We start from the raw sequence: 26,403 nt of genomic DNA on the forward strand, positions 1-26,403 counted from the left end.
TCTAGCCCATTCTTCCTTGGCAAACAGCTCGAGCTCAGTGAGGTTTGATGGAGATCGTTTGTGAACAGCAGTTTTCAGCTCTTTCCACAGATTCTCAATTGGATTCAGGTCTGGACTTTGACTTGGCCATTCACCTGGATACATTTATTTGTGAACCATTCCATTGTAGATTTTGCTTCATGTCTGGGATCATTGTCTTGTAATTCTTGACTCCAACAGGTTTTCGTCAAGAATGGTCCTGTATTTGGCTCCATCCATTTTCTTATCAATTTTAACCATCTTCCCTGTCCCTTCTGAAGAAAAGCAGGCCCAAACCATGATGTTGCCACCACCATGTTTGACAGTGGGGATGATGTGTTCAGGGAGCTGTGTTGCCTTTACGCCAAATATATCATTTGGCATTTTTTTCCAAAAAGTTTGATTTTGGTTTCATCTGACCAGAGCACCTTTCACATGTTTGGTGTGTCTCCCAGGTGGCTTATTGCAAACCTTAAACAACACTTTTAAGGTATATCTTTGAGAAATGGCTTTCTTCTTGCCACTCTTCCATAAAGGCCAGATTTGTGCAATGTACGACTGATTGTTGTCCTATGGACAGACTGTCCCACCTCAGCTGTAGATCTCTGCAGTTCATCCAGAAAGAACATGGGCTTCTTGGCTGCATCTATGATCAGTCTTCTCTTTGAAATGAAAGTTTAGAGGGACGGCCGGGTCTTGGTAGATTTACAGTGGTATGATACTCCTTCCATTTCAATATGATCGCTTGCACAGTGCGCCTTGGGATGTTTAAAGTTTGTGAAATCATTTTGTATCCAAATCCAGCTTTAAACTTCTCCACAACAGTATCACGGACCTGCCTGTTGTGTTCCTTGGTCTCCATGATGTTCTCTGTGCATCAAAAAGAACCCTGAGACCAACACAGAGCAGGTGCATTTATACGGAGACTTGATTACACACAGGTGGATTATATTTATCATCATTAGTCATTTAGGACAACATTGGATCATTCAGAGATCCACAATGAACTTCTGGAGTGAGTTTGCTGCACTGAAAGTAAAGGGGCCGAATAATATTGCACGCCCCACTTTTCAGCTTTTGAATTTCCACAAAAATTTAAAATAACCAATAAATTTCATTCGACTTCACAAATGTGTCCCACTTGCTGTTGATTCTTCACCAAAAATTTACATTTGGTATCTTTATGTTTGAAGCATGATATGTGGGAAAAGGTTGAAAAGTTCCAGGGGGCCGAATACTTTCGCAATGCACTGTATGACCTTATTCTCTGTAGGCTTTCTCTACAGGTACACACGTCAAAATTGTTGGTACCCCTCGTTTAATGACAGAAAAACACACAATGGTGACAGAAATAACTGTCAAAAATGTGATCAGCCTGATCACTGCCATGGGGGCAACAATTAGGAAAGAGCATTGTTACAAATGTTTGGTCAACCGATTATTAGCCCAGCCCATATTGAGGAACCTTAAAAGGTGTGTGCACACGTTGCGGATTCTGCTGTGGATCCGCAGCAGTTTTGGTCCTGTACCATTATAATCAATGGAAATAGAAATCCGCAGTGCACACGGTGCAGAATTTTCCGCGCGGATTTGCTGCGGTCAATTCTTTGTGCAGATTCTGCTGCGGTTTGGCAGGTGTCAAACCGCAGGGGAAACCCATAGGCTAAACTGCAGAAAATCTGCAGATTTTACCTGCGGATTTACACAAATTTGTGCGGAAAATTCCACAGGACAATCCGCAGTGTGTGCACACACCCTAAGCCCCCAATACAAGTTAGGCGAACGTCGGCCGTTATCAATAGATTTGGCTGACAGACTAATTTGTATGGGGGTCCAAGACAAATAATTGTTGGGGGAATAAAGGACCCGTCATGTCTGATTTTGGACTGCTGATCCCTTTGCCCTCCAGAAGATAAGCTGCTGGTAGAGATGTCTGACAGCTACTCTCAGGCCAGGATCACACATGCCAGAAACTCGGACGAGTCTCGCATCTTAATTCCCGGCACTGCCGCCGGCACTCAGGAACGGAGCGTGCGGCTGCATAGAAATACATGCAGCCTCACGCTCCACTCCCGAGTGCCGGTGGCAGTGCCGGGTATTGACGTGCGAGAATCGTCCGAGTTTCTCGCATGTGTGATCCATACCGTAAGGAGGAACGTGTTTGAAGAGTCTGATGCCGCAAGACTTTTCTTGCTTTACAAGATGCCAATATATGTTGCACCCTGCAAGGTTGTTTTTTTTTTTTTTACTTTGGTTTGTTCTTGATTACTTTTCACATTTATAATGAATATTGAAATATACGGTAGTTATCTATATTTCCCTTTTTTTCTAAGGGAGATCTTATGGACTGAAACATCATAAACATCATATACATATACCTTGCTGGATTGCCTTCTTAATAAAGAATTATCCTTTGAAACCCGCATATAACTGGAGTGTCGTGGGTTTATAATTACTATTGGATGAAGAAGTGGCACCCACCTAACTGCAGAGTGCCGTATATCTATTAGAGTCCCATCTTTCACTTCCCTTCGTATAAGCACTTATTGCTTTTCAGGTCTTTTTCCACTTACATGTGCCAGGCTCAGCGCATGTCAAGGTTCCATCCTCTGGTACCATGTGGGAATTATATCTTTCACTTGCCACCACCTCAAGCATTTCCCCAGCTTTTTGACGCTCTCCCGCCTTTGTCTTCCTGAAAACGCCAAATCCAATGTCACCACCATCTGACTGGAACTGCCACCTAAAGAAATAATAAAAAAAATCCCATGGGTGACCAATTTGCAATGTAAATCAATAGTTTAGACAAGAGCAGCAAAGTAGGAATATAAGCCTAGGACATTATATAAGTAATTCATGCTATACAAAGGGACATACAAAACTGTGCTTGTAAGTTATCGGAAACCAATGCTAGAAGTGTGAAATTAGTTAGATTCTATTAGATGCGACACCATTAACTTAAAAAGTATTTGTCATTTTAATCAACCAATACACATGAAAAGAAGAAACTTTGTAATATATCTTATTGGGGAAATCTGCTTCTTTCTCTTCGAGGATTGATCTTTTATTCTCAATTCAGATTCCGATTTTCAGATTAATGAGATCAGTAAGAGATGACAATTGGTTCTTATGGTATAACATCTCTGCTTACTGTATCTGTCATCTCCTGCTTTACCATCCTGAAACAATTTAATGGTATAACATCTCTGCTTTCAGCATCTCTGCTACAAGTTATCTGTTGCATCATATACTGTACAATACTCACTGCAGAATGTCCATCCTTCAGTCACTTTAGATGATATCTGGTGAAAGGTGTTATACCATTTAGATGGAGTCGGGCATAGTGTTAGATCTGGCTGTCTTTGATCAGCTATCCACCCCCTGGTGTGTTGACCAGCTGCTAATTTATCCTAAACCAGCTCCCACAATCCCTCTCACCTGACCCTTTAGTCAGCCCTATAAATCTAGATACATCATAAGGGGTGCACGTGTGTGTGGTGTATGTGCGTGTCCCCTTAAGCAAAGTATGCACGTAGCAAAGTATCCAGAACCGGCAGTTAATTGAATAGCAGTCAGTCACGGCAGGAGTCAGGTAACCCACACTTAGTACTCCCTTTTAAGCATGTTCTTTATCTCTACGTCTATCTTCCCGTGTGCTTTTGGCATCCACATTCACCGCCCCATATCCCCTCCAATACCACTTATCCTCATCAGCCCCTCTCTCCTTCCCTCTCCCATGTACAGCTCCCATGCCCTTTTCCCCTTCTTGAAAAGTCTCAGTCCATCTTTTCCAAAGATTTCGCACAATACACTATACCACAAATCTAAGAACTACTTGCTCTTTCTCTTTTTACTGCTACTTATTTCAGGGGATATCTCTCCCAACCCCGGTCCACCCTTTGCTAATGTCAAACCCACAGCGAAACCTTGCTAACCTTGTTAACATTAGATGTACTCCATCTCCTTTTAATTGTGCAATCTGGAATCCACGGTCTACAGTATATGTAATAAGCTTCCTTTCACGCACAACTAATTTCTGAACAACTCTCTTAATCTGTTGGTCCTCATTAAACATGGATTCAGGATTCTGACATGGTCTCCCCTGCTGCCATTTCTCATAGTATCTTACATTTTCTTATTCCCCGAGACCCGCAAGCAAACTTTGTGGTGGAGTCGGCATACTTTCCCTGCACTTTCCAGGTCATTTTCCCGGTTCCATCACTCATTCCCTTCTTTTGAAGTCTACGCCACGCCATCAGGCTCTTCCATCCCCACTCCCTCAGAGTAGTGGTCATATACCATTCCCCATGCTCCCACACTCACTTCCTTGACCACTTTTCTGCCTGGATGCCAAACTTCACTTCTGTCCTCAGAACTACCAACCTTATCCTGGGAGACTTCAACATCCCCAGAAATAGTCCCACCTCCCCATCTGCATCCTAGCTTCTATCTAATCACTTCTCTTGGCCTGTCACAGCTCTTAGCCTATGAGACACAATCTCCTACCTAGATAACCCACCTCTTCACCCACCCTCGGCCACAACATTCTCTCCTTCAAACTCACAAATCCTCGCCCAGGACAGCACACTCCTACTTATCACACATTCAGAAATCTACAAGCCGTTAACCCTCATACACTTGCAGACTCTCTACACTCACTGTCCCCAATCTCCTCTTTTCCTTGTCCTGATCTAGCTGTACATCACTTCAATGAAACTCTCAGAAGTACCCTGGACCTAGTAGCGCTCCTCACCCTCAGAACCTCCAAACAGAGTAAAACAGCCCTGCCTCATATCGCAAACCCGATGTCTCCAGACATGCTCTAGGAGTACCGAACACCTATGGAGGAAAACTTGCACACCTGAAAACTTTATCCACTACAAATTTATTATTTTTTATCCATTAAAAACCTATAACTGTCCTTCACCTCACCAAACAGACTTACTTCACCACCCTGTTCTCCTCACTATCCAACAAACCAAAAAGACCCTTCGACAACTTTCACTCCCTCCTCAGCCTGAAAGAACAGGCCCCTATCACAGACATTTGTGCTGATGATCTGGCCTCCCACTTAACAGAGAAAATAGAAAATATCTGTCAGGAAATCAGCTCCCAGCTAAGTTTCGAGACTCCCATCCATCCCCACATCTCCTCTGTGTAACGCCGGTGTGTTTGTACCTCGCTTCCCCGGCGTTACTCTGCATGTCTCTGCATTAACCCTTTGCTCCTTTCCCCCTAATTAGCTGGGATACTGTTGTCTGTTACCTATATGGATGCTGCTCAGTTCCCGGCTTCGCTGCATAGCCGTACATGCATGTGTGGTTCCACTGCGATGCATGACCACCCTCTTGTGCGATCCCTGGCTGCCGCTATGGAAAGCTATCCGAGGGTTTCTAGGTCCTCTGCATTGTGTATGGCTTACCACAAACATGCAGCTCTGGCCAGGTGTCCTTTGCAATGCTGATTTGTGTCTGGCTGTGCTTAGGGTGCACGCGGCCACACCTCCCCTGCTTTTATGAGGAATGGGTGTGTGCTAGAATTGCTGCTCCAGCCTATCGATGTGAGGCAGCTCCTATATAAGGTTTCCCTGCCCTGTGGGGCATTGACAGAGCTTTGCCTTATGTCTCTGTCTTGCCATGTCTGTGTGGTGTTCAGCACCTGTCCTGCTTGCCTGCAGTTCTAGGTGAGCTGATGCCTGTCTTGCTTCCCTCCAGGAGGCAGAATATCCTGGTCCCTGTGCTACTGTTTTGAGCCTTGCCTTGTACCCGTTCATGTCGTGTCTTGTTTCCTGAATCCTAGATCTGTTCGGATACCTGACCCTGTCTGAACTGTGTCCTCTGTGTTATGTTCCTGAGGTCCTTCTGTGTCTTGAACCCTGTGTCTAGTGACTGTGACTTTTTGTCAACTGACTTTCTGTGATTTAACCTGGGTTCATCTTGGAAGCAGGAGTCCGGTGTGTCCGCTGAGTTTCTGCTACTCTGTGTTCAGTTGGTTATTCGGTGCAATCCCCGGCCGGTTCCAGTCCAACCCGGCGGGGCTTGCTCCAGACCGCTTGGGTTCCTTTTTAGGTCGCTGCCAGATGTCCGGAGCCTGATGACCGTGGCCTCTCGTCTGGAGCCTGATGACCACGGCCCGATGTCCGGTGTCTGACGACAACTTCCAGATGTGCTGTGCCTGATGTCAGCTGCTGTTGTGAGTTCATTTTCCCCTTCGTCACTGAGGTATGGTGAACTCCCTATTCTGGTGAAGGAAGGTAATGAGCTTGATTATCAGGCACCTGAACCTGATGAGGATGACTGGCTGAGTGGATTCACGGACTGGATATAAGGCTGCCGACGCCCTTCTGCCCTGCGGGTGATTTCTCTGTGGACTTCTAGGACACCAGTCTGATTCCTGCTCCTCTAAGCTAAGTTTTTCTGCTTTGCCTGTTTGCATTAGTATTTTGTTTTCCTTGCTTTTCTGGATTCTGCCATTCCCTGTTGGGGTGAGCTGAATCTCCTTTTGCCTGTAGCTCTGTCTTCAGAATATTCCTCAGTACTGACATAGCTTTTTTGAAGCCTAGTGTCTTCAGGGCCTTTTTCACTGTCAGTCTGTTGGCTCTTATTTTTCATAGGGTTTTTCACGGATTGCAGACAGCAGCCTTCCTGTCCTTTTCTATCTAGCTAGATTGGGCCCCGTCTTTGCTCAGTCTATCTTTCTGCCTGTGTTAGTGTTTTCATCTTGCTTCACCGTCATTATATGTTGGGGGCTGCCTATTGCTTTGGGGTCTGCTCTGGGGCAGTTTAGTTTTCCCCTTTCTTTCTTTAGGCCTAGCTATTTCTCCGGCTGTGATCGAGGGGTCTAGGGCATCGTAGGAACCCCCCATGGCTACTGCTAGTTGTGTTGATAGGTTCAGGGGTCTGCAATCCGATAGCTGCCAACTTCTCTGGTTTTCTGGACTTAGCTAGCTTTTCTGTTTTTGCCTCCTACGGTGACTCAATCATAACACGCTGCCAGATGTCCGGATCCTATCCTTCCCTGCCTGATGTTTGGAGCCTGCCGATCGCTGCCAGATGTCCAGAGCCTGATGACCGCAGCCTGATGACAGGAGCCTGTCGATGGTTGCCAGATGTCCGGAGTCCGATGCCAGTGTTCTGATGTTCTATCTGAGATCCGAGTCCTGATGTCCTGCCTGAGACCTGATGTCCGCCTGGTGTCCTGTCTGAGACCTGATGTCCTGATGTCCAGCCCGTGTTCCTGATGTCCAGCCCGTGTTCCTGATGTCCAGATGTCTGGTCCGTAGTCCTGGTGGTCCAGCCTGTGTTCCAGAGTCAGTCCCGCCTGTGTTCCTGGGGAGTCTCCAGCCTTGTTTCCCGGTGACGGCTCTGCCTGGATCTAACCAGCCGATGACCTGTGTTGCCATGCCGGGGTTCCTGTTCCTGTCCTGCCTGAGTCCTGATTTTCCGCCAGTTCCCAGAGGTCCACCCTGTGATGACGTCTGTCCTGGGTTGGAGTCTGATGTTCTCCTGCTGAGCCAGTGCTATGCCTGAGCTTGAGAGAGGCCGTCCTGATATGCCCGTGCCAGATGACCTTGGACTGCATCAACCCGTGATGACCCCTGCTATTGTCTGAAGTCTGTACGAGGTCGGTGTCTGATGTTCTCCTGCTGAGCCTGTGCTACGCTTGAAACCTGAGAGAGGCCATCCTAGTATGTCCGTGCCAGATAACCCTGGACTGCATCAACCCATGATGTCCTCCTGCCTTCGTCTGTTATTCTGAGACGTGTACCCTTCCCTGATGTGCGGAATTAGGAGCCTGGCATTATGTTCTGTTTATGTACTGTGTTTGTCTTCAAGTAAACTTTGTTTCTCTCTCACCCATGACAGCACCACGGAGAGAGGGGATCCGCCCTTCAGGGACAGGAACCTACAGAAAAAGGGCGGTACCTCTCCTCCGCCTTCAGTTGGGTTCCTGTCCCTGACGGGGGGACCCACAGTACGGCGTACCTGTGAGGAGTCCGGGGCCGGCCTGTCCGGGTACCGGCAGCGGGGAGGCCCCTGTCGCGGCAGGTGCGGTGCCCGAAGCCGCCACCTCCGGGGCCGATGCGGGCTGCCGAGTGAGCGGGGGGGGGGAGAGACGCCGGAGTAGCCGCTCCGGAAAGGAGGCTCAGCGGGACACAGTGGAGCGTGGGCAGCGCCATGGTACGGAGAGTACCAAGATGGCCGCTGCCCCGGAAGTAGACCAACGACTTCCGGGTCCCGGAACCGGGCGCATGCGCAGGAGCGCGCTTCCCGACCAGCGCGTGCAGGGGGAGCGGTGACGTCACGCGGCGCCAAGTTTAAAAAAGGTGAGGTGCAGAAACTCCTGGCTGGAAGCGATCCTAACAATGGAGGATAGCGACCAGCAACAGGAGCAGAGGCAGCAGCTGAAACAGCAGCAGCAGCTGCACCACCACCACCAACACCACCACCGACAAAAGGAACGAAACACAAAGTGCCGTTCCAGCAGTCACTCCACGCGGCGTAGCACGTCAGCAGCGAGGAGCAGAACGCCACCAGGAGATCAGCCTATACAGGACCTGACTCCATCTCCCGAACCGGTACCTGCAGCCGTGCGCCTTTTTTTGGGGTAAGTGATCTTCGTGAATGTCACCCTTGTAATGTAATCCCTCTCCCTTATTAGGGAAAGAAGAAGGCTAAAAAGAAGAACAGGGAATGTCCCACTTGCGCTAAACCCCTACCGGTATCATGGGAGAAAAAACTTTGCGAGTCCTGTACAAAAGAGATTGTTTGTCAGGAGACTCCGGATTTCGCATCTGACCTAAGGCCCGCAATTAAATCAGAGGTCCAGAGCGCCCTTGAATCCCTTAAACATAAGGATAAAACGAGGAAAAAAGACACGGTAGAAACCTCCCAGTCAGACTCTTCCACATCAGGAGAAATCTCGACTAAATCCTCAGAATCCGGCTCCTCATCCTCAGACGAGGAAACAGGAGGTCGCCATTGTTTTCCCCTAGAAGAGGTAGACAAACTGGTGAAAGCTGTAAGGTCTACCTTGGGGGTATTGGACCCGAGGCCGGATAAGACAGTCCAGGACATAATGTTCGGGGGGCTAGGCCAGAAAAAACGGAGAGTATTTCCGCTAAACGAAATCGTCAAGGGTCTAATCAAAAGGGAATGGGACAAGCCAGACAGGAAAAATACTACAGTCCCTTCCCTTAAAAGGAAATATCTCTTTGAGGAGGAGGCATCCACGTCTTGGGACAGAGCCCCGAAACTCGATGTGGCAGTCGCTAAAGCCTCAAAGAAATTCGCCCTTCCCTTTGAGGACATGGGCACCCTCAGGGACCCCCTAGATAAGAAGGCAGATACCTTTCTAAAGGGGGCTTGGGAGTCTGCAGGCGGTAACCTCAGGCCAGCGATAGCGGCGACATGTACCTCAAGAGCCCTAATGGTATGGGTGGACCAACTTGAGAAACAGCTGAGGGAAGGGACACCTAGAGATAAAATTCTAGATTCTATCCCAGTAATAAGGGGAGCGGCTGCATTCCTAGCAGACTCATCGGCCGATTCAGTCAGACTGTCGTCCAAAACAGCAGCACTTTCAAACGTGGCCCGAAGGACACTATGGCTTAAAAGTTGGCCAGGGGACCTTCAGACCAGAATGAAATTATGCTCCATCCCCTGTGAAGGAAAATTCCTTTTTGGGGAAACGTTAGATGACATCCTCCAGAAAGCAGGGGACAAGAAAAAAGGATTCCCAAATTTAGGGCCAACGGCATTTAAAAGACCCTTTCGGAATAGGAGGTTTTTTCAGAGAAGACCACCAAGGGAACAAAAGTGGGATGATAAAAGAAGAGATAGAGGCTTCTTCTTTAATAACTCTCCCCGGGACAAAAAGCCCTCCAAGTGACAGTACGCCAAGGGTGGGAGGAAGGCTATCCTTTTTCCTTCCAGCCTGGAGGAGAATTTCAACAAACCCCTGGATAATAAACCTAATCCAGGAGGGCCTAAGGATAAACTTTTTCTCTCTCCCGCCTCAAAAATATGTAACAACGCCGCTGAGATCCAGCATGCGAGAACAGGAAGCGCTAGAAAGCGAGGTTCTAGGCCTAGAAAAAAAAGGAGTCCTCCAGGAGGTCCCCCTGCAGGATATGGGCAGAGGGTTCTACTCCCCTCTTTTTCTAGTGACCAAACCAGACGGCACCTTTCGTACAATTATAAATCTGAGAAACCTAAACAAATACGTCAAGAACCAGAGCTTCAAAATGGAGTCGATCAAATCTACCACCAAAGTCCTGTTCCCAAATTGCTACATGACTGTGTTGGACCTCAGCGACGCTTATTATCACGTCCCTATCCACAAAGACTCCAGGAAGTATCTGAGGTTAGCCGTCTCAATAAAAGGCAAGGTCAAAGAATTTCAGTACAGAGCCCTGCCGTTCGGAATATCGATAGCCCCGCGAGTATTCACCAAAATAGTAGCGGAAATGATGGCTCATATAAGGGAACAAGATATAATAATAATCCCGTATCTAGACGATTTCCTAATAGCGGGCAGCTCGGCTCAAAAATGCAGGGAACAGAGAGACAGGGTGATGAACACTCTACAAGACCTGGGCTGGCTTCTAAATCTAAAAAAATCAAGATTGGAGCCCAGCAGGGTACAAGAATTCTTGGGCCTAACACTAGACTCAAGCATTCAGGAGTGTCGCCTCCCAAACCACAAAAAGGAGAAGATCGCTTAAATTACAGCAAGAGCAATCCAAAATCCCTCCATGACACTAAGGAAGGCCATGTCACTATTGGGTTCACTATCTGCCTGCCTACCAGCAGTTCAATGGGCTCAGTTACACACGAGAAATCTCCAGTGGGACGTACTGGCCAACCAGGCAGTAGTAGGGGGACACCTAGAGGGTCGCATTACCCTAAATTCAAGCACTATTCATTCCCTAGCTTGGTGGGGAAACCAGGAGAACCTGTCCAAGGGGATCCCCTGGGCACCAAAGATAACACACGTAGTGACAACAGATGCCAGTCCCACAGGATGGGGAGCGCACATGAACAACGAGGTGACTCAGAGCGAATGGGGAAATCAAGAATTAAGAGCCTCCTCAAATCAAAAGGAGCTTCTAGCAGTAGGCTATGCCCTAACACACTTCCTACCCCTACTCCAGAACCACCATGTCCGTATCCTTTCGGACAATCGGGTCACAGTGGCCTATATAAACCACCAGGGGGGAACCAGGTCCCGAACCCTAATGGACACATCCGCCAAAATCCTCAAACTAGCGGAGGCAAACCTATTATCTCTGACAGCCCTAGACATCCGCGGTACAGAGAATCAAAGGGCAGACTTTCTGAGCCGCACCCAATTGCGACAGGGGGAATGGGTACTAAAGCAGTCCATTTTTCGGCAGATTGTAAAAATGTGGGGGACCCCAGACGTGGATCTGTTCGCCGACTTCAAAAATAAAAAAGTAGACGCCTTCTGCTCCCTAGATCCCAGGGGGAATCCTCTAACTCTGGACGCATTTATGCTCCCATGGACACAGAATCTAACATATGCCTTTCCCCCAATCATGCTCATTCCAGCAGTCCTAAAGAAAGTCAGGCAGGACAGGGCAAGAATGATACTGATAGCCCCCTTCTGGCCCAAAAGAACCTGGTTTTCCTGGCTAAGAATGCTCTCAGTAACCGACCCATGGGTCCTACCGGATCTCCCGGACCTGCTATCGCAGGGCCCAGTGCTACATCCACAGGCACCGAACCTCCATTTAACAGCATGGAATTTGAGAGGGCACTGATGAGGGACAGGGGTTTTTCAGAAAACCTGATAACTACACTACAAAAGAGTAGGAAACCGGTTACAATGAGCGCTTATGGTAGAATATGGAAAAAATTTCTATCCACCTCTAGGGCAAAGGTTCAGGACGGGGTTCAGATTGATAAGATCCTAGAATTCCTACAAGTGGGCCTGGAACAGGGTCTGGCGGTCAACACATTAAAAGTACAAATAGCGGCATTAGGCGCCCTCTATAACCATGATGTGGCAGGTGACCCCTGGGTAGCACGGTTTATTAAAGCCGCAACCAGATCGAGGCCAATAGCCAGTCAAAGATTACCATCATGGGACCTGAATCTTGTACTTTCAACACTGACAGGCCCTCCGTTTTAACCAATTCACTCGGCACCCCTAAAAATCCTATCTCTTAAAACGGTGCTTCTGGTGGCACTAACATCAGCCCGAAGAGTGAGCGATATTCAAGCCTTGTCAGCAGGGCCTCCTTTCTTTTTGAATCAGATCTTTTTTATTAAACATTCAGGAATCAATACAGAAAGAATATGACATCTTATATAGCTAGTAAAATTTACATTGAGAGCAGATATTATTTAAAGGGTAAAACTCTTCCTGTGTAAGAATAAATAAAAAGAAGAAATCTCAAAACACAGATATTTGCATAAAATTGAGCCTATAAACAACATGGCTCCACAAATAAACAAAAATCAAAATTATACATCAGTGCCTCATTTCAGCGGGAAAACCATCCCCGCCAGCCGCGCCACTCCGCATCATATTTGGCCCCCCCCCGCCCCCCACGGATATCAGGTCCAATCCACCCCAGCTCCCTCCCACCGCGCCACTCAAAATCTACTTCGCCACAAAGGGCACTAGACTTTATTTTCACCCCCCAAGCATCCCCTCATCGCAAGCACAACAGCAACTGGTCCAACATCGCATCCCGTACCAGTGCGCCCGAGGGGATACCCGGTGACTCCATCCATGGCTGCCAAATTTTGTAAAACTTTCTTAATGCATTTCTTTTTAAATAAGCCCCCCTTTCCAATCTGATGACATTATTTAGTTTATTTTTAAGCTCTGACAATGTTGGTGGCATAGGATCCAACCAATGATATGCAAGTATCTTTCTTGCCTGATACAGGATGCGTGCTATTCCCAGGGCCACTGCAGAGTCCGGGTCAACCCCCTCCTCCCACAAATTCAACAAACATAGACGAGGTGACGGTCGTATTGTGATATGGTATACTTGGGCTATGAGTCCCAGGGTCTGCCTCCAGAAATCCCCAATGTGCCCGTACTCCCACATAACATGCATCAAGTGGGCATCATCCTGCCCACACCTAACACATTGTGTATTGGGCCTAAGTCCCATTTTAAATAATAAGCTGGGTGTTTTATATACCCTGTGAATGAGATATATTTGCGAAAGCCGCTGGCACTCAGAAACCGCCATTTTAGGGACCTGTTCTAGAATATCGGACCACTGGTCCTCCGTCAGGGGGCCAACGTCCCGTTCCCACTTATTCTTAGCAGCAGTCAGTGGATATGTCTCCAGATGGGCAGGTAATAATCTTTTATATAATTCAGAGATAAGTCCCCTAGAAGACTCAGATGTAAGTAGCATATGTAGTGTTTGATTATGTGTCACTATCACCGGATTTGTCCTTCTCTGTTTTTCCAATGCATGTCTTAGCTGTAAGTACTGATAAAAGAAGACGTGCGGGAGGTGAAATTCTGTTCTCAATTGTTCAAAACTCTTAAGAGTATTATTTTGCAAAATTTGTGACACCAGATAAATCCCTTTATCTTCCCATCTTCCGAACCCCACCAGCTTTTTGATCTCTTGCAAATCCGGATTTCGCCACAATGGCCACAATTCCGTAGGCCCATTTATCTTCAAAAGAGACTTACCCCTATCCCACACCTTGAAAATCATAGCCAACGTGGGGTATCGTGCCCCATTTATCTGCCGTCTTCCCACCTCCAACCGGCACCCTGGATAATTCCATACCGATCCTTCCCTCACAATATCACCACCATTGTCACACGCCCCGTCTCTACCCCAACCCTTAAGATGTTGCATCTGGGAGGCTATAAAGTATATGAATGGGTTTGGCACCGCCAATCCTCCCTCCTCCTTCCCTCGCTGCAGTATCTCCAAGCGAATCCTAGCCTGTTTTTTCTTCCAAATTAATTCCCGGAATAATGTATTTATTTTTGCAAAAAAGTCCCTACAGATCCACACCGGAGAATTATGTATCAAATATAATAATTGTGGCATCATTACCATTTTGATTAAGTTAGATCTACCAATATTCGACAACGGCAGGCGACACCAAGTATGTACTTTTGCTCTAAATCGCTGCAACAGGGGCTCCAGATTCAGAGCCCGAAAATCCTTCGGGGCAGGACTAACAATTATACCCAGATACTTAAACCTCCGAACTACAGGGACCGGTATCTGCAAATCTGAGAAATCCGCCGGGAGAGGGTCTATCGGCATTAAAGCTGATTTGGACCAATTAATCCGAAGACCAGACCTCAGCCCAAATTCTCGAATGACCTCCATTGCCGGCAAAATCGAGGAATGTACCTTATCTAAATATAGAAGTAAATCATCCGCGTACAATGATATCCTCAACTCCACAGTTCCACATCTGAATCCCATTATTTCTCTGGACTTCCGAATTGCAACTGCCAATGGCTCCACCGCAGTAGCAAATAGCAAGGGCGAGAGCGGGCACCCCTGTCTAGTACCTCTCCCAAGAGGAAAAGACTCAGAGACCCTGCCATTAGCCCCAACCTTCGCCACCAGCGAGCCATACAACAGCCTCACCCAATTTATAAATCTGTGTCCAAAGCCCATTTTCCGAAGTACCGCCCACAAAAAACCCCACTCCAAACTATCGAACGCCTTAGCGGCGTCTAAGGACAAAATTGCTCTTCCCCCCAACTCCCCAGAACTATGTTGAATCCCCAAGTATAGTTTCCTAAGGTTCATAGATGTGGCTCTGCCTGGGATAAATCCCGTCTGATCCTTCTGTATAACAGATGAGATAACTCGGGACATCCTATTGGCGAGTACCTTGGCCAATAATTTAACATCTGTTGATAATAGGGAAATCGGGCGATATGAATCCGGAACCTCTGGATCCTTTCCGGGCTTTAATATTAAAACTATCAAAGCTTCCCTCATAGATGGCGGGAGGACCCTCTGCCTTTCAGCCTCTTCAAATACCTTAAGTAGCTTAGGTAGCAGTAAGGGTGCATAGGTTTTGTAAAACTCGCCAGGCAGGCCATCCATTCCTGGAGCCTTTTCATTTTGCATCTGACCAAGCGCCTCCTCCAACTCCTCCAACAGGATGTCCCGATCCAATGAATCCCTATCGCTATCAGCCAATGCAGGGAGAGAGAGAGCATCCAGGTACTGCTCAATCTCAGTCTCCGTGAGACTGCAATCTGATGTGTATAGTCGCATATAATACCTCCTTATCTCACTCACTATGTCCGCACTGTCTGTCACAGGACCACCCGAGTCCGTTTTTAGCCTATTGATATATGAAGATCCGTCCTGTGCTCTAATGACCGTGGCCAATAAATGTCCTACTCCCTCCCCCTCTATAAAATATTTTTGTTTGAGGAAATAACGTTTATTTGCTGCCGCCGACATGAGGTTTTCCCTGAGCGACCCCTGTGCCTTCTCCAAAGCTTTTTTAGTTTCCTCTGTCGGGTTGAGTATCACCGCAGCCTCCGCAACAGACACCTCCTGGATCAGACTCTGGGTGTAGCGTCTATTTTGGCTTTTCCGTGTGCATATTTCTCTAATATATAAGCCCCTGACATAGGCTTTCATGGAATCCCAGACTATGTGTGATGATGCAGAGTACTCATTAAGTTGAAAATATTCTAGAATGGCATCATGCAAAGATCCCCCTATAAGCTGGATCCAGAAGGGATTAAGCTTCCAGATAGGTCTAGATAGGGTGAGGGGGTGTCCCCATGAAAGTGTGACATGTAGCGGCGAGTGATCAGATACACTTCTAGGCAGGTAGGCCACCCCTCGTACATATGGGGTCATGAGTGTATTCCCAATGGCCAGGTCTATCCGTGACATAGCGTGGTGGGAGCTAGAGTAGCAGGAAAACTGTCTGGCTGTGGGGTTTTGGACACGCCAAAGATCTACCATACCCAGCTCCACTAACGTTCTAGCAAATGAGGTTGAGGCTGCATCCTCTGATATGTTTCCCGAATGCAACTTATCCAAATAGGGATGCAAATATGTATTAAAATCTCCTATTAGAAGAGTCGGCGCAGGGGGAAAGGAACCCAAAATAGACAAGATTCTTTTTACTGGTTCGACTGAATAGGGCGGGGGGATGTATATGGCAACCAAAATAAATTGTATACCGTATAACGTGCAAAGCAAACATACAAATCTGCCCCCAGGGTCAACCACTGATTTAGTACATGAGAAGGGGATGGACCTGTGCACCAGCACACTGACACCCCGCGCATGGGTCGAGTACGTGGAATGATATTCATGTGAAACCCATCCCTTTCTTAGCCAATGAATATTATCTTTCACCATGTGGGTCTCAGACATACACAGGATAGCCGGGAGAAATTTCTGCATATTAGTAAATATAGCACATCTCTTATTTGCATCCCCGAGCCCCCTAACATTCCACGCTACAATATTAAGTGATATTGCCATAAGAGCAGACTAAAAAATGAGAAATCGGAACATACTCCACTCCCGAGGGAGAGAGGCAATCTCCACCATCCCTCAGTACAATGAATTGGGCGACACGGCTGACGCACATCACATCCCACAGAACAATTAGGGAATAAAACAACAAACGAAAAAAACAAAGGAGGGAGAGGGAGCACTGCACACCAGTGCACAGCGCCCCTACCCCCAAACACAAGTGTAACTTGCACATTTCTCTCAAATAGAGAGAATCAGGGCTAGAAAACTCGCCCAGAGTCCATGCAGGGAGAAGGGTCCACAGCTTGTCACTGTAACGAGTGTCCACAGCAATCCGGTCAGCTCCCGCCCTGAATCCGAAATGGAATGAACAGTAGTAATTATACCAGCATAGCGTCCTAGACAAAAAGGAGTAACAACACCTGGTGGCGAAAAAAGGGAGAATTTCAAGTATTCTTCCTCCTCATGGACCTCTCATTAATATCCAGCCAGGACAGCGCCATTCCCGCCGTATCAAAAAAGTGCGTTTCTCCATTCACATCAATCCGCAGTCTAGCAGGGTACATCATGGAATATGTCACCTGTAAGTCACGTAGGCGTTTTTTAATCTCAATAAATTGCGCCCTTTTACGCTGCACCTCCAGGGAAAAATCAGGGAAAATGGAGACTTTCCTCCCATTAATAGCAAGTTCCTTAATGTCTCTGGATCTGCGCAGGATAGCATCTCTATCTTTAAAGTGTAGGAGCTTAAGCAAGATGGGACGCGGGTGTGCTCCCGGCGGGGGGGCACGCGTAGGGACCCTGTGTGCTCTCTCAATAGTAAAGAATGGGGACAAAACATCTTTACCAAAGGTGTCCATTAGCCATTTTTCAAAAAAGCCAAGTGAGTCAGTCCCCTCCGTCCTCTCCGGAACCCCCACCAGTCGCAGATTACTTCTACGGGAGCGGTTCTCTAAATCATCCACCTTGTTCAGCAGTATTGTAATATTTTGCGTGGCTTTTCCCAGCTCCCGTGTTATTGGTGGCAATTTATCCTCCGTCGCACCAACACGCTCCTCCAGTTCCCCCACCCTGGCAGTCACCCCCCGCAGCTCTTGTTTAATACAGGCCATGTCCTTGGTGACAATCTCCATTTGATTACTTAGAGTGGCCAGTGTGGTATTGCAGGAGTTAATTGCTGCGAGGATTTCTCCCAGTGTGGGCTCAGCAGTCACAGACTCCGGCTGCTCCCCATCCCCCACTCCTTCCTCCTCCAGCACAGGCCCCTGTGTCTGCACATGTTGGGCTGAAGGGGGGCCCAGTTTACTCACTGTTCCCTCCCTGGAGAGATGATCCTCCAGCTCCACGCTGCATCCAGCGTCTGCCTCAGTCTGTGCACTGGGCGATCGAGCAGCAGCAGGAGGCACCCTTGCATATCGTTCCAGCCTGCCAGCAGCTCCCATCGCTCCACTACCAGCCGACTTGTTGTTTGCTGGTGCCATCCTGGATGTAGCAGAGGCGCGCCCCGGCGTCTCCTTATCTTTTTTACTGCTGCGGTTCGACATGGCCCAAGGATCCTCCGCTGTCTAAACGCCCAGGGAGATATTGCAGCCCTCCAGGTCAGTGGGACTCGTCAGCAGTGCCGGTAATCAGGATTTATTGTCGGATCCGGGCAGGAGCTCTCTCACTCCACGTCCTCCCTACATGAGGTCCAGGCCACGCCCCCAGCAGGGCCTCCTTTCACAAAAATTCTAGAGGATAGAGTTATCTTAAAACCTGACCCAGCCTATTTGCCCAAAGTGTCATCACATTTTCACAGGTCCCAGGAGGTAGTCCTTCCTTCCTTCTGCCCAAATCCAAAAAATAAGGGGGAAGAAAAGTTCCACACTTTAGATGTTAAAGGTGCCTAGTACAGTACTTAGAGGCCACCAAAAAGTGTAGGAAGGAAGGCTCTCTCTTTGTATGTTTCCAGGGTCCTCAGAAGGGGCTCAAAGCATCCAAGAGTACCCTGGCAAGGTGGATAAGGGATGCGATTGCCCTGGCATATTCATCCAGCGGGAATACCATCCCAGAAGGGCTGAGAGCTCATTCCACAAGGGCAATGGCGACCTCATGGGCTGAAAGATCTGAGGTATCAATAGAACAACTCTGTAAGGCGGCCACCTGGTCATCACCTTCGACCTTTTTTAGGCACTATAGATTAGATCTAGCCTCTACATCTGACCTGACCTTCGGGAGAAGGGTCCTTCAGGCGGTGGTCCCTCCCTAAGCTACCAATCTCTGAAATTCTCTCCGTGGTGCTGTCATGGGTGAGAGAGAATAGCTTAGTTACTCACCGATAACGGTGTTTCTCGGAACCCATGACAGCACCCGCTTATTCCCCTCCCCTTCACGAGTATGGTGAGCACGTGTTATTGTTAGTAGAGTGTTTCCGTTTAGGCACGGTGCTTTGATAAGTAAGCAGTATTATAATATTGTGTATGTATTTCTGTTGTCTAACTAACCTGGAGACCCTCTGATGCTCTGTAACCAACTGAAGGCGGAGGAGAGGTACCGCCCTTTTTCTGTAGGTTCCTGTCTCTGAAGGGCGGATCCCCTCTCTCCGTGGTGCTGTCATGGGTTCCGAGAAACACCGTTATCGGTGAGTAACTAAGCTATTCTTCATACCTGAAGTTGTGCGGTGTCATGTAGTTCTGACACCTCGTCCACATGCTCAGCTGCCACAGACCCTGCTTGCTGCCCATCCCTAGTCTGGGTAGGTTGAGGTGACTATGTGGTCCAGAGGGTCCACATTCCGTCCCCACCTGAGACGCTCGCCCCATGTCGTCGTGGACGGTCGACATGGAGGCGTCGGCTGGGCCGCGGTCGCAGTCGTGACACTCTGGCTCACTCTCCACATTTGACCCTGTCACAGAAGAAAAAGGCTCCAGGCTCCTGTCTTCTTCTCATCTTACTACATGCACTACTGACCCCATTCCTTCACATCTCCAGTCGTTACTACTACTCATTTAACTAAAATCTTCAATCTCTCCCTGTCCTCTTTTATTTTCCCCAGCTCCTTCAAACACTCTATCATTACTACATTATTACAAAAATCCCTCTCTCGACTAATCCTGCACAAATAACTACAGACCAGTCTCCAATCTCCCCTTCATCTCTAAACTCTTGGAGCCCCTGGTCTACTCCTGCCTTACCCGCAACCTCTCCACTCACTCTCTCCTAGATCCATCACAGTCTGGCATCCGCTCCCTACACTCTTAAAGAAACTGCACTAATCAAAGTGACCAATGACCTGTTGACTGCAAAATAAAACGGTGACCACTCTCTGCTCATTCTTCTCGACCTCTCTGCAGCTTTCGACACTGTTGACCACCACCTCCTACTCTTTATGCTCCAATCAATAGGCATAAAGGACACTGCTCTATGCTGGTTTTCTTCCTATCTTTCTTACTGTTCCTTCACTATATAATTTGCTGGCTCCATTTCTTCTCCTCTTCCTGTCACTACTGATGTCCATCAGGTTTCAGTCCTTGGCCCTCTTCTCTTCTCCCTCTACACGGCCCCGATTGGACAGACCATCAACATATTTGGCTTTCAGTACCATCTTTATGATAATGACACACAACTATAAATGTCATCTTCTAACCTTACCCCCGCTGTACTACAGAACACTAGTGACTGTTCGAAGTTTCCAACATCATGTCTGCTCTCTACCTGAAACTCAACCTTTCCAAAACCGAACTTCTTTTGCTCCCGATGTCTAACAACCTCCCTAAAGCTGACATCTCCCTCTCTATGTGTGGCACCATAATAACGCCCTGGCATCAGGCTCGCTATCTGGGTGTTATGTTGGACACTAATCTTCCCTTCACCTCCTATATACAATCTCTTGCCGGCTCTTGTCACTTGCACCAAAAGAACATCCTTTCACACCATGGAAACAACAAAAACCCTCAATGTTGCCCTGAGCCACTCCCTCCTTGACTGCGGTAATTCTCTATTAACTTGGCTCCCCCTCACTTGACTTTCCCCTCTCCAGTCTATCCTTAATGCAGCCACCAGGGTCAGTTTCTCGGACACCTCCGCTCTGTGCCAGTCATTGCACTGGCTGCCCATACATTACAGGATCCAATTTAAATGGCTTGTTCTCACCCACAAAGCTCTCCACAGTGCAGCACCCCCTACATCTCCTCCTTCATTTCTGTTTATCGGCCTACCCGCTCGTTATGCTCCGTGACTTTCGGCTAACATCCACACTAATCTGTACCTCCCACTTCTGGCTCCAAGACTCCCCCCATGTTGAGCCAATCCTCTGGAATGCTCTACCCCAAGAAATTAGGACTAACCACAACTTATACAGTTTTAGGCGCTCCTAAAAACACATTTGATTATGGCAGTTAATCAGGTTCCCTAATCAAAGTCCTTTTATATATAGCCAATTCACTATCTCTCTGAACATAATCCGCCATCAAACTCCACCACACCCAAAAGAACTACAAATATTGGCTGGTGACTAGCTTGTTTAGCTTTTTTCGGTTTTGTTTTTTGCTCCCCTTCTTTTCAGAGCCATAACTTTTTTATTTTGCCATCAATATGGCCGTGTGAGAGCTTGTTTTTTGCAGAACGAGTTGTACTTTTGAACGACACCATTGGTTTTACCATGTCATGTACTAGGAAACAGGAAAAAAATTCCAAGTGCGGTGAAATTGCAAAATAAAAGTGCAATCCCACATTTGTTTTTTATCTAAAGCCCCCGTCACACATAGAGATCTCGATAGCGAGATCGCTGCTGAGTCACAAGTTTTGTGACACTGACCAGCGACCGGCCCCCCTGCCGGTTATCGCTGATCATCCTGGAATGGCCAGGACATTTTTTTGATCACTGGTCTCCCGCTGGCCAGCACGCATCACTGCGTGTGACAGGCGGGAGACCAGCGATCAGCGCGCTGGTAACTAAGGTAAACGTTGCGTTTCTAAGTGGCGCACAGCACTTAGAAACCCGATGTGTACCTTAGTTACCAGCGCGCTGGTGCAGGGAGCTGATAACCAAGATAAACATCGGGTTTCTAAGTGCCGCGCGCTGCTTAGAAACCCGATGTGTACCTTGGTTACCAGCTCCCTGCACCAGCGCGCTGGTAACTAAGGTACACAGTGGGTAACTAAGCGACGTGCGTCGCTTGTTACCCTCCTGTCACTGATCGCTGGTGAAGCTGCCTGTTTGGCAGCTCACCAGCTATCATGTAGCGACACACAAGCGATCCTGACAAGGTAATATCACTGGTGCATCGCTATGTGTGACGGGGCCCTAAGTGGTGGAAAAAAAATTTTTCAAACTTTGTTAAACAAAAAAAAAAAAAAAGATGGATTTTTGGTTCTTACCGTAAAATCTCTTTCTTGGAGCCTTCATTGGGGGACACAGATTACCATGGGTGTATGCTGCTGCTGCTAGGAGGCTGACACTATGCAAAACAAGAAATTTAGCTCCTCCCCGGCAGTATACACCCACCGACAGGCACCAAGCACCTCAGTTGGTGAGAAAGCAGTAGGAGAAGCAACGAGAAAACTCTAAACATATGTACCAACCCAACAAGGGACTCTAAGACCCAACACGGTACAACTTAAACAAGGAGGATGCTGTGTCCCCCAATGAAGGCTCCAAGAAAGAGATTTTACGGTAAGAACCAAAAATCCATCTTTCTTTATCGCCTTATTGGGGGACACAGATTACCATGGGACGTTCCAAAGCAGTCCCAAGGGTGGGAACAGCAATAAGGAACGAAAGAAGCGGAAAGGCTTAGGTCGGCCGGTGAGCCACCGCCGCCTGCAGAACCTTCCTACCAACAACTGCATCAGATGAGGCCTGGGTATGAACCCTGTAGAACCTCGCAAAGGTGTGCAAGGACGACCAGGTTCCGGCCCTGCAAATTTGCAAGGCCGAAGCCTGGTGACGAACTGCCCACGAAGCCGCCACAGCCCGGGTGGAGTGAGCTCTTACTCCTGGAGGGGGCCGTTTTTCCTGAAGTCGGTACGCTTCCAGAATGGTAGAACGAATCCAGCGAGCGATCGTGGATTTGGATGCCGGAAGCCCTTTCCGGCGACCTTCAGATGACCAGCAAGGAATCGGACTAACGAAAAGAAGAGGTCCTGGCGAGATAGACACGCAGGGCTCTAACAACGTCCAGTTCGTGGAGAGACTTCTCAAGAGGGTAAGAAGGAGCAGGACAAAAGATGGGAGAACGTTATCCTCATTGATGAAAGAGGATACCACCTTTGGAAGAAAAGAAGGAACGGGCCTGAGGACGACCTTATCCTGATGGAGAATCAGGTAAGGGGAACGACATGACAAGGCCGCCAACTCAGAAACTCTTCTGATGGATGTACTGGCAATCAAAAAGGTTACCTTCCACGAGAGAAGGGACAAAGGAATGTCCTGGATAGGCTCGAACGGCGCCTTCTGGAGAGCGCTAAGGACGAGATTGAGATCCCACGGGTCTATCGGCGAATGATGAGGAGGAGCCACATGGGCGACCCCTTGGAGAAAGGTTTTGACCTGCGGTAAGGAAGCGCGGAGACCTGGCCCTGAGGGTACTGAGGGACAGCCCCGCATCTAAGCCAGACTGGAGAAAACCAAGTATAGATGGAATGGAGAAGGACATTGGAAAGACTTTATCATCGCACCAATGGAAAAAAGCCTTCCAGTACCTATGGTAAATGCGGGAAGAGGCTGGTTTTCTGGCTCTGATCATAGTCTGAATCACCTGGTTGGACAAACCTGATTCTCTCAGGATCGCGGCCTCAATGGCCATGCCGTTAAACTCAGAGACTGAGAATTCTCGTGGTAAAGGGGGCCTTGCGAGAGAAGATCTGTACGGACTGGAAGTTTCCAGGGAACGTCCGCGAGTATGTTCACCAGTTCTGCGCACCAAGGTCGTCTTGGCCAATCTGGAGTGACTAGAATCACTGGTACGCCTTCCGATTTTATCTTTTTGACCACTCGTGGGATCAAGGCCAGAGGCGGGAACAGATAAGGAAGTTGGAACTGGGACCACGGAATTACTAGAGCGTCGCATGCGATGGCTAGAGGGTCCCTGGACCTGGCTACGAAACTTTGTGGTTCATCCGAGATGCCAAGAGATCGACGTCCGGGGTGCCCCAACCGTGGCATATCTGATTGTTCCCTTCACCCCACAGTCTTCATTCGCCTGACGCTAGGCCTTGACGACTCAGAAAGTCGGCTGCCCAATTTTCCACCCCTGGAATGTGAACGGCGGAGATTGCCGGAACGTAACGTTCTGCCCAGCGGAGTATCTTGGCCACTTCTGACACTTGCTTGCTGTGCGTGCCCCCCTGGTGGTTTATGTACGCCACAGCCATGGCGTTGTCCGACTGAATACGGACCGGATTGCCGGAGAGGAGAGGCTGCCAGTGAAGAAGGGCCAGGAAGATTGCTCTGATCTCCAGAAGATTGATAGGGAGAAGAGCTTCCTGTGGATTCCAGCGTCCTTGGGCCGCTTTCTAATGGAACACGGCTCCCCATCCTAGAAGGCTGGCATCGGTGGTGATGACTTGCCACTGAGGCGGAAGGAAGGACCTCCCTTGGAGAACTGACGCTGGCAGTGACCACCAAGTGAGGGATTGCCTCACTCTGAGAGGGAGGAGAATGGGACGGTCCAAGGACATCATGGTCTTGTCCCAGGCTGAAAGCAGAGACAGCTGTAGGGGGCGAAGATGAAATTGTGCAAAGGGCACTGCTTCCATGGAAGCCACCATCTTCCCCAGAACCTTCATGCAGAACCGAATGGGAATGGGAGTTGGCCGTTTCTGATGCCCTTGGAAAGAGCCGCAAATTTTTCCCTTGGAAGAAAAACCCGGGCTAGATTAGTGTCGAATTCCATGCCCAGAAAGGTCAGACACTGAGTGGGGATCAGAATGGACTTCTCCTTGTTGACTAGCCAAACGAGGCGGCAGTGAATGTCCAGGGTTATCTGAAGACTCTGAAGGCAGTCCTGACGGGACGAGTCCTTGATCAAAAGATCGTCCAGATAAGGGATGATGAGGATCCCTCTGGAGCAAAGGATGGCCATGACGGTCGCCATCACCTTTGTGAAAACATGGGGAGCAGAAGCTAGGCCAAAGGGAAGAGCCGTGAACTGATAGTGATCTCCCTGAATCGCAAATCGAAGATATTTCTGATGTTGCACACAAACCGGAATGTGCAGATAGGCGTCCCGTATGTCCACAGAGCAGAGGAATTCCCCGGGTTCCATGGAGGCTATCACCGACCGAAGAGACTCCATTTTGAAATAAAGAATCTTCACGTGGCGATTGAGCAATTTGAGGTCCAGAATTGGATGAAGGGAGCCTTCTTTCTTCCTGACTATGAAGAGATTTGAGTAGAACCCTGAAAACCGTTCGTTTGGGGGGACGGGAGCAATCACTCCGGTGGAAAGAAGGGAGGAAATGGCCTGAAGGAACTCCGGAATCTGGGACCGCTGTCTCGGAGGCCGAGACAGGAAAAAACGTCTGTTCGGGGGGGAAGCAAATTCGATCTTGTATCCGGATGTGACGATTTCTCTGACCCAAGCGTCGTCGACAACAGACAGCCAAGCATCCACGAAAACATAGTTGGAGGACTGCAGGACGGGCAGAAGGGGGACGAGTGACCCGGTGCCCACTTCTTTTTACAGCGCGCTCAGGCGTAATGAGTTTCGGTGGGCCTGAAGCAGAGATCCCCTGAAGGGTTGGGCATAAGTAAACTGCGCTGAATGGCCGCAGGAATGAGGGAAGAACTGCAGAAGGGAGCCAATTTTCTTGCCTTAGAGCAGAGCCTACCGAGATTCAGGCGAGCAGCATAAACGCTGAAGTGTCCCCCATGCAGTGCGGGAAGAGAAGTGAAAACCCAGGAAATGCCTGATGATGGAAGCGGGGGGGCGGAGCCTAGCGGCTGAGGCGCGATTGGATAAAAGCGTTGGGGGAGGGCGCGGTAAAGAGGTGGGCTGGCTTATCAAAGAGAAAGAAGCCCTGTGATGGGCTAGTACAGGCGCGAAGAAAAAAGCGCGCTCAGAGAGGGAGCGCGCTGAGAAAGCTGAAGCGAAAGTGAAAGTGACGACGGACGCAGCAGCCCCGTGCCTGACCTATGGAGAGTAGATGAACCGCCGATATCAAGGTACCGCTGGTAGATTTGCTGCTGTGTTGAACAGTGGGAGCATTGTCCTGAGTGGCCCTGATAGTGCAGGGAATAGAGAGAGAGGCGAGCGGCCGTGTGCGCGCGCGAACAGCATGGGGAAAAAGGGTGGGAGATTTAAACACCGGGAGACCTGCAGTGCTGTGCCGATGAATCTGTGAGGATAATGCGGGGCTGAAGGGATCGTACAGGCACTTACCTGACGTCCCTGAAGAGGATGACCACAGGGACCCACGGGGAGAAGGCAAGCCGCTGGGTAGGGTCCTCTGTACCCACATTCTGCAGAAGACGGCATAAACCTCTTGCGACCGCCGTCTTCCTCTCAGCCCTGTCCCGAGAGAGGGGTGAGGAGGGGGATTTGGCAAGGACGAGCCACCTGTCCACAGCCCATATCACCAGAAGGTGATAGGGAGAAAGTCCTGCATGCAGTCCTGAGAGTTGCGATGTGGGTGATACCACACTGCTCGCTCAGCCTCCTGATAGGGGAAATCAGGGTGATTGCTACACCCCGTTTCCCGACGGAGAACCTGAAAGATAAATGAGAAAAGATTAAAAAGTTCGACTAAAACCCTAAAGGAAAAAAAAGGAATTATTAACTGCGGATCTGGGAGATCCCGGTCCGCCTCCTACAGACACTAAGCACAAACTGAGGTGCTTGGTGCCTGTCGGTGGGTGTATACTGCCGGGGAGGAGCTAAATTTCTTGTTTTGCAAAGTGTCAGCCTCCTAGCAGT

General features: G+C 48.7%; 1 protein-coding gene across 3 annotated transcripts in view; it reads right to left on the reverse strand.

The window, feature by feature from the left end:
* The window catches only part of SEC14L2 (SEC14 like lipid binding 2), an 81,363-nt gene that overhangs the window by 6,374 nt on the left and 48,586 nt on the right, over positions 1–26,403 (reverse strand). For all 3 annotated transcript variants that reach the window (XM_073554813.1, XM_073554814.1, XM_073554812.1), the window contains one exon: positions 2,592–2,761. In XM_073554813.1, coding sequence (XP_073410914.1) covers positions 2,592–2,761 — 170 coding nt within the window. The remainder of the gene's footprint in view (positions 1–2,591; positions 2,762–26,403) is intronic.

This window comes from Dendrobates tinctorius, unplaced genomic scaffold, assembly GCF_039654945.1.
Source record: "Dendrobates tinctorius isolate UK_male_01 unplaced genomic scaffold, ASM3965494v1 ptg000213l, whole genome shotgun sequence".
Lineage (NCBI taxonomy): Eukaryota > Metazoa > Chordata > Amphibia > Anura > Dendrobatidae > Dendrobates > Dendrobates tinctorius.